The sequence below is a fragment of the Myotis brandtii genome, unplaced genomic scaffold, assembly GCF_000412655.1.
Source record: "Myotis brandtii unplaced genomic scaffold, ASM41265v1 scaffold97, whole genome shotgun sequence".
Lineage (NCBI taxonomy): Eukaryota > Metazoa > Chordata > Mammalia > Chiroptera > Vespertilionidae > Myotis > Myotis brandtii.
In genome coordinates, this window is record NW_005372020.1 from 1,652,657 (window position 1) to 1,661,363 (window position 8,707).

Consider the following 8,707-nt stretch of genomic DNA (forward strand, 5'->3'; position numbering starts at 1 on the left):
GACCCACGCTGGATGAGAAGGGCTGGGCCGAGGCCGGAAGGGCCTGGCTGGACCACGGGGTGGGGTTGGGGGGGGGCCCAGGAGCACTGGCCAGGGGCGGTGGAGACCCAGTCTTGGCCATGGCTCTGCCCTGGCTGCGGCAGCTGGGGTGATCCTGCACTGTCATGAGCTGGGACGGTCACCCCGGCCCCCCAGGGTTTGGAGATGCGAGATGTGAGCACCCACACGTGGGAGGGGAAGGGGGCCGGGTCCATGAGCCGGGGATTCCGGCAGAAGCAGGAAGGCCTCCAGGAGCCGGTCGTGTGGGCAGCTCTGGACCAGATCCCTGTACCAGACAGAGGTGCCAGGCATGTCCCTCCGACAGGACTGGCCATGGAGTTTGCAGGCCCAGGGACATGACCCTGCGAGGCCCTTCGTCCCACACGAAGGCTTCCAGATGGCAACAGCCGAGCGTGGAAGCAGGCGCAGGCCCCTGAGCACGTCAGCGTTGGTGCAAATCTTGAGGGAGAACAAGGGCCTGACCAGCGAGCTGCTCCCTCGCACCTGCCACTGGGGCCCAGCTCAGGGGGCCCAACTGGGGAGCCCTTCCAGGTGGGTTTCTGAGCCCAGACTCGCCTGGTGTGTTCCAGGGTCTGCACATCCGTGAGGTCAAAGGCCGTGATGATCACTGCGCATGTGGGCGAAAGCCAAGAGCTGGTCAGCGACAGGGGAGGCGACAGGGCGTGACAAGGGGGGCCCTTCAGTCGGCTCCCTGCTCCCCAGGAACTGCCGGGATGGCCCCCAGGCACTCAGCTCTGGCCCCCACATGGAGGCCAGGAAGGAGTCACCGTGTCTGCCCCTGGTGACCCACCCTCCGACCCACCCCCAGCGGTGCAGCCACAGGGGGGGATCCCATGAGGCCTGATGCGCTTGGGGCTCCTGAGCTCAACCTCCCCTCTTCCGTGCAACTAAGGTTGCTGGCGGGCGAGGGCCTTCGCTGCTGAGGCCGTGTCCCCACCTGGGAGAGGTGAGGACAGTGCCTCCAGCTGCCGGTGCTGGGAGGCTTAAGCCAGCGCAGCGATTTTAAAGCTCTCGGTTCAGGGCCTGATGCAGGCAGACTCGGGACCAGTGGCAGCTACTAGGAACAATTAGCACCCTGGCCGGTTCGGCTCAGTGGATAGAGCGTCGGCCCGAGGACTGAAGGGTCCCGGGTTCGGTTCCGGTAAAGGGCATGTACCTCGGTTGCAGGCTCAATCCCTGGCCCTGGTCATGGCCGTGTGGGAGGCAGCCAATCAATGTGTCTCTCTCTGTCTCTCCCTTTCTCTTCTCTCTAAACATCACTGGGAAATATCCTCGGGTGAGGATTAACAACAACAACAAATAAGTAACAGGCAGTTTGGGAGTTTAAACCACCAGCTTTGGGGAAATATCTGATGGGGAGCAGGGAGGGCAGGACATGGAGATGCAGTGGTCATGGCCGTGTGGGAGGCAGCCAATCAATGAGTCTCTCTCTGTCTCTCCCTTTCTCTTCTCTCTAAAAATCACTGGGAAATATCCTCGGGTGAGGATTAACAACAACAAATAAGTTTGTGAGTTTAAACCACCAGCTTTGGGGAAATAACTGATGGGGAGCAGGGAGGGCAGGACATGGAGATGCAGCGCCAGCCCCCCCAGCTCCTCCTGTCGCTGGCCCAGCCACCCGCCCCCCCTCGGTCAGCTCGGCTCTGCTCTCTGGGGGCTCTGGACACGTGTCTCCCTGGCGCCTCTTTCTGAGCTGACACTGGGGCTGAGACTCCCAGGGAGCACCCATCCCCTCCGGGTCCCACAGGCTGTGCCTGCCGAGGCCCACCCAGGCCCCGAGGACTGGCCAGGGGTTCTCAGTGCTTCTTGGGGACGGATTTGGCGCCTGCACGGAGGGCCTGCTGAGCCTGGCGGGGAGCCCTCGGGTGCGTGATGTTGAGGGCCCCGCCGTTGCCATGACCCGGCTGCTCACCCTGGGCGCCCCGGTAGTAGGCAGATGCGATGCACTTGAACTTCTCTTGCCCTGCTGTGTCCCAGCTGTGCGGGGGCAGAGAGAGAGGGAAACAGAGAGGCGGCAGGTTAGGTCACTGCAGTGGTCAGAGCTCAGCAGTTTGGGCCCCGTTTTCCAGATGGGAGCAGGGGCTCAGAGGCTGGAAGTGACCTGCCAGAGGCCTCCTGGGTGGCCTGGCGAGTGGGGTCACAGGTGACCAGGTGGGGGGGTGCGGGCCCTGCTTGTTCCCACGGGTCCTGGCTGATTGCCCCTGAGAAAGAGCACAGCGAGGGCGTCCTCAAAGCCTCCCCCCTCACTCTCCCCCACCCCCGCCCAGACCACCCAGGAAAGGGCGTCACTCGACAGGGACTCACATCTGGAGGCTGTAGGGGATCCCAGCAATCTCAAAGCGCTCGATTTCGAAGTCCACCCCGATGGTGGCCTTGTAGTCATGGTCAAAAACGTTCTTGCAAAACCTGTGGGAGCAGGGAAGTCATCAGAGAGGCTGCGGGGAAGTTCATGACAGTGAGAGTCTGGGGCATCGAGAAGCCCACCCGCTGGGAGTCGCTAAGGAGGTGACAGTCCCGAGACAGGCCACGGAGGGACAGCCAACAGAAATTATGGGGGGGCCCGGCGGCGTGGCTCAGTTGAGCATCAACCTGTGAACCAGGAGGTTAGGGTTCGATTCCTGGTCAAGGCACATGCCCGGCTGGCAGGCTCCATCCCCAGTAGGGGGCGTGCAGGAGGCAGCCGATCCATGTGCTCTCACATCAATGTCTCTCTCTCTCTCCCTCTCCCTTCCTCTCTGGAATCAATAAAGTTATATTTAATAAAGAATGATGCGGGGGGAGAAAGGCTGCAGCAAACACGGCAAGTCCGGGGCAGAGAAAGGGAAACTGGGCATGCTTCCGCAGCGAGGGCGGTGAGGGCGAGCCCACGGCGTGGGGGGACCGTGTGACCGATGCCAGGGCCCTGGGATGCCCCACTCTCCGCTGACCCCCGCCCCCGGATTTCCCGCACCCCCTCCCCGGGTGTGACAGTGCTCTCTGGGCCTCCCGGCAAAGCCCCGGCAACCTGGCGCTGGGCGTGGCGACGCACCTACCTGTGGATGAGGCTGGTCTTCCCCACGTGGAGGTCGCCGACGACAACGGCCTTGGAGAGGCTGAGCCTGTGGAAAACGGGCGGGTGGGCCAGCTGCTCTCAGGCTGGGTCACAAGAGCATCTCCCCACACGGCCCTCCTTCCCGCTCCCCGCCTGTGAGCCGCCCGCAATCCTGGATGGGGCTTTTTTCTCTTAATCCTCATCCGAGGACATTTTCCCATTGATTTTAGGGAGAGTGGAAGGGAGAGGGAAAGACAGAGCGAAACATCGATGTGAGAGGAACACAGCAATTGGTTGCCTCCTGCACACCCCCTGACCAGGGCTAGAGCCAGGGAGGAGCCTTGACCGGAATCGAACCCGGGACCCTTCGGTCCACAGGCTGATGCTCTATCCACTGAACCACACCGGCTAGGGCGCTGGTGGGGGTGGGACACTTGCTGAGTCGCTCCGGGGTGTCTGTGCCCAGCTGTGGAGAGGCAGGAGGGTCTGCGTCTGTTCTGGGGACCCTGCTGTCCCTGGGGCTGTCCCCCTGGCCCGCTGGGCCTGAGCCCTTGATGTGAGAATTAGAATTGGGTCATGAGAGGCTGAGGAAGCAGAGGGAGGAGCCCTGGGTGGGGCTGCGTGCAAGCCGGGAGCTCAGCCGGGAACCTGGGGCACACACACAGCAGGGAGCGGGGATGGAACCCCAGCACCTCCTACCCACCCACCCCTGGGGCTACACGCCCGAGGGGCTCCCTCCTGCTCCTGCCAAGCAGTCACTCCCTGAGCGGTCACACCTGCTCCTTTGGGGGCGTCTGCTAGGGCCAGCCAAGGGGACAGGGGCAGGTCCTAGAGACAGAACTCGGGTCTGCATGCCTGGAGGTACACTGACTGAGGGTCTCAGCTCCTGGGTCCCCCCCGCCCCCACACACACACTCAGCTCTGCCCCGGTGCCGCCTGGTCCAAGTCCCTGATGCCACCCCACCTCCGTGGCAGCATCTCTCACCCCCTGGAGACCCCACTCAGCACACAGCACCCTCGGCACTCCCCTGCAGCTCCAGGGACCTGCTGAGCCCGGGCCCCAGCCTGTCACTCGTCCCCAGTCCTGCCTGCAGCCCCAGGGTCCTCAAACCAGCCTGGGAGGGTTAAGCCCTTAGACAGAGGGGTGCAGACAGCAGGTGGGCACTCCGCCCCCCCCCGACCCCCCCATCCCCTGAAACGCCATGAGCACCAAGTCTGTGCTGATGTCCAGCTCCTGGAGGGCTTGGCCTGCGCAGTGCGGCCACCAGAGGGCGGAACAGGCCTCCCGGGGCAGCTGCATGCCCACCTGGCCGCAAAGCCATCCCCAGCCTCCCTCTGAGCCCCGCTGAAGGGGAACCACGTGTGTCTCATCACTGATGTCTCTCTCTCCCTCTCCCTTCCTTGCTGAAATCAATAAAAACATACTTAAAAAAATAAAAAGAGTAGGAAAACCAATACAAACGGAAGACAGATGCCGAGACCTCAGGCTGAGGAATCACACGCGTGACTTGTTGGGAAATGGTCACGCGGCAGCCGTGTGCCCCATGAAGCAGCGGAAACTCCCATCAGGTTCAGGCCCATCCTGGGCTGCACGGGGCAGTGTGGGTGTGTCACGTATGCATTCGCATGTCCACGCATGCTCTCATTCCTCCCTGCCGGCCCCCCACACCCCACGCCCTGGGCCCTGAGGGGCGCTCACCCGACGGTCCCCGTGTTCCTGCGCTGGCAGGCGGCGCTGACCTGCCCGTGGAAGTGCTCCTTGAGCTGCAGGCAGGCGTCGGGCGTGTACCACTGCAAGGAGTCAGACAGACAGACAGACAGACAAATGGGCACCTGGCCCCGCAAAGCTGCGGCTCCATCACCCAGCAGGGCAGCGAGGTGGTGACCTGCCACCGGCTGGCGGCCCCTAGCTCTCCCCGGTCCCTCGGTCAGGCCCGTCCCCTCTCCTGTCAGCAGCCTCAAGACTCCAGGTGTTAGGAGTCCTGAGGAGCAGCAGCAGGGGCGGAGCCAGACCAGAGAGCGCAGGTGGGGACTGGAGAGCTGGGTCCCACCCGGGGTGGCTGTGCCCTCACTGTGGGCACGTGTCAGGCCTCCATCCCCTCTGTCCTCTTGGGGTGAGATGCAGGCTGGCCTGTAAGGGCCCCTTTAGCTCCAAGGTCCTCCCACAGCTCCTACGGAACTCCAGGCCATTTTTGTTTCTAATGTTTGCACATGTGTGCATGGAAATGCGCTGGAAGGCACTTTAGGCCTCCCACAATATTGGGAAGGCAGAACCGGGGGGTGGTTTAAGAGTACGGCCTCAGGATCAAGACCTGTGTCCATGCTTAGCTGCTGTGTGACCCTGGGTGGTTGCCTAACGTCTCTGAATTTTTTTAAAAAATATTTTTAATTGATTTCAGAGAGGAAGGGAGAGGGAGAGAGAGAGAAGCATCAATGATGAGAGAGAATCATTGAGTGGCTGCCTCCTGCACGCCTCCCAGTGGGGATCGAGCCCGCAACCCCGGGCATGTGCCCTGACCGGGAATCCAACTGTGACCTCCTGATTCACAGGTCGACGCTCAACTCCTGAACGTTAGTTTCCCCATCTGCGAACCTCAGAGGCTTGGGGGCAGAGAAGGAAATAATGTCTGTAAGGCACAGAGCCAGCCTGGCACGCGCTGAGTGCTCAACAAGTGTTTGTGGCTGTTACGATGCCTTGACTGGTGCTGAATGTGCATTGGTTTTAAAATTAGAAAAAACACTTTGATGACCATTATATTTTATTCTCTAATGGGCCGCGGCTAAGCAGAGAGTGTGGCGAGGACATGGAGGGAATGGCATCGTGGGAGACCGCCGCTGTGCTCTGCCATGACGTGGCCGTGGTGGCCCGGGCCACGGGCTCTGTCCCTCGGGGGCTCTGTCCCTGTGGCAGGGGCGCGGCCACATGCCCTCCCCAGGAGTCTCCTCTGAGCTCCCAGGCACTGGAATGGGCTCTGCTCTGGCCCAGGTGCCCTCGCTGCTCCAGGAGTGAAGGTAGAAGGAACTTTGCAAAAAGGCGAGTTACGAAACCTCACTGAGCCCGTTTCCTCCTCCGTAAAGCGGGACACGCCCATCAGCACCTCTTCATCTGGTGGCTGGAGGATTAACTGGGTGACGCAGGGGCGCAGCGCAGCCCCGCAGCCCACACTCACGCAGGAGAGTGGCAGCCGCCTCGCGAGGAAGCTGGCTGCTTTTCCCGCCGACTTGCACACCAGCCTCAAAGTGGGGCCCCGGCCTGGGCACGGTGGTCACGAGAGGAATCCCGTGACTTGGGATGGACTGGAGCAGCGTTTAATAAGGAAGGCTGGACAGGAAGTGCGAGCCAATTTTAGAGACAGGAAAACCGAGGCCCACAGAGCAAAGGGAAGGACTTGCCCCACTGACCACAGAGTGGTCCGGTCTGACATGGCGTGCTGTGGGGTGCAGGGCGAACTTGGCCCGCTGTGGCCTGTGACCCCTGGCGGCCACCGACAGCGGGGCAGAATCCGACCTTCTGTGGAAACAGGGCAGATGCCCCCCAGGGTAGGGGGACGTCGGAGCTCTGCAGTCAGCCACACGGGCATGAACGCGCAGTTCTGAAAATACCTTAGATCTTAATGTAGATGGAAGAGAGCTTAGTTTCCGGCAGCAACTGAAGGCAGGATGGTAAGAGGGGAGCAACCCTGGATTTGGTGTCAGAAAACTGGAGTGCTGTTTTGATCATCATAATGATGCCCTAGTGCAGTGATGGCGAACCTTTTGAGCTCGGCGTGTCAGCATTTTGAAAAACCCTAACTTAACTCTGGTGCCGTGTCACATATAGAAATTTTTTGATCTTTGCAACCATAGTAAAACAAAGACTTATATTTTTGATATTTATTTTATATATTTAAATGCCATTTAACAAAGAAAAACCAACCAAAAAAATGAGTTCTAGTGTCACCTTTGACACGCGTGTCATAGGTTCGCCATCACTGAACTGAGCATTGGCCTGCGGACCAAAGGATCCCGGGTTCGATTCAGGTCAAGGGCATGTACCTTGGTTGCAGACTCCTCCCTGGCCCGGGCTCTGGTCGGGGCACGTGCAGGAGGCAACCAATCGATGGTTTTCTCTCACATTGAAGTTTCTCTCTGTCTTTCTCTCTTCCACTCTCCCTAAAAGAATCAATGAAAAATATCCTTGGGTGAGGATTAGCAAAAAAAAAAAAAAGATAATCGTCATAATAATTATGAGAACAATGACCACCACTCAGGCGGGGACTCCCGGTGGCTATGAGCCAGGCACCTGACACGGGAGGACTGGCCCTGTGGAACAGTGGCTCTGAGCGGTTGAGTAACTTGCCCACAGTCACACACGTAATGACGGATTTAGGATTCACACCCAAGACTGTCGGATTGCAAAGTCCGTGCCCTTAACTTCCAGGCCACACTGGCTCCTGGCCCACCCTGGCCCAGCCATCACCATGTCTCCCAGCGTCTCAAGAAGTCTGTCAGCAAGGAACTGACCTCCCGGTTCACCTGCCTTGTTTTTGGTGGTGAGTGCAGGTGGGGAAAGCTACCATTTTAAACCGGTATCCGCACTTTTAACCGGTATCCAATGAGCTCTTAACCGGTTAAAAGTGTGGATACTGGTTAAAAGTGTGGATACCGGTTAAAAGTGCCGATACCGGTTAAAAGTGCTATTTGTGGACACGGTCTGGGGAGCGCAGTGCTCACTGCTCACGTCAAGGTCTGGCCTCAGGACTCCCTACCTTAGGGAAGCTGGCGATGATGCGGTCCCGGCTCACAGGGGGCCCCAGAGGCGGCAGGGAGGCCCTCATCCTTCCGGAGAGTTCTGGAGGCCCAACCAGGGAAAGGGTTCGGATACCGGTTAAAAGTGATATTTGTGGACACGGTCTGGGGAGCGCAGTGCTCACTGCTCACGTCAAGGTCTGGCCTAAGGACTCCCTACCTTAGGGAAGCTGGCGATGATGCGGTCCCGGCTCACAGGGGGCCCCAGAGGCGGCAGGGAGGCCCTCATCCTTCCGGAGAGTTCTGGAGGCCCAACCAGGGAAAGGGTTAGGGAGCTGTGCCGACGCCTGGGGACTCACCTGCAAGTTTACGCCTAACTTTCCAGGGGCTTTAACAGCAGGTCCAAGCCTCCTCCTCCCCCTTGCCAGGCGTCTGGCCCAGCGTCACCTCTTTCAGTCCGCAGGCAGGAGGTGGGGGTGGGGAGTCCCGAAGACCTGGGCCTCCCTCCTGCTGTGGGATGTGGGTGTCCAACCGGGAGTGGCCCCTCTCTGAGCGTGTGACTGGTTGTGAGTGAGGCACAAACATCGCAGGCCTCGCAGGCAGGCTCTTGGGTTTCAGCCCACAGGCCTGTCACCCCACCCAGGACCGCGCCCCCCGGCGCCTAGTCAGCCCGGACCGCGCCTTCCTCTGCCCGCTTCCCCGCTAGGGTGGCCTTGACCCAGGCCTGTTGTCCTCGCTCTGACCCAGCTCCCCTCCAGGCCCAGCACGGGCCTGGCCCAGGGTCGGGGGTTCAGGAAATGCTGAGGCCTCAGGGCCTCAGGCCGCGTTCAGATTCTGGGGATGGGAGGTGGGCGGGGGACGCGGCGTCCTTCCGACCGGGGCCCCTGC

General features: G+C 60.6%; 1 protein-coding gene across 1 annotated transcript in view; it reads right to left on the minus strand.

Annotated features, from left to right (window-relative positions):
- Nucleotides 1–8,707, minus strand: part of RAB36 (RAB36, member RAS oncogene family) — a 20,061-nt gene that overhangs the window by 1,739 nt on the left and 9,615 nt on the right. The window contains exons 2-7 of the mRNA XM_014533357.1: nt 8,040–8,122; nt 4,791–4,882; nt 3,093–3,158; nt 2,365–2,466; nt 1,973–2,037; nt 4–667 (exon numbers count right to left, since the gene is read on the minus strand). Of these exons, the coding sequence (XP_014388843.1) occupies nt 4–667; nt 1,973–2,037; nt 2,365–2,466; nt 3,093–3,158; nt 4,791–4,882; nt 8,040–8,122 (1,072 nt within the window). The remainder of the gene's footprint in view (nt 1–3; nt 668–1,972; nt 2,038–2,364; nt 2,467–3,092; nt 3,159–4,790; nt 4,883–8,039; nt 8,123–8,707) is intronic.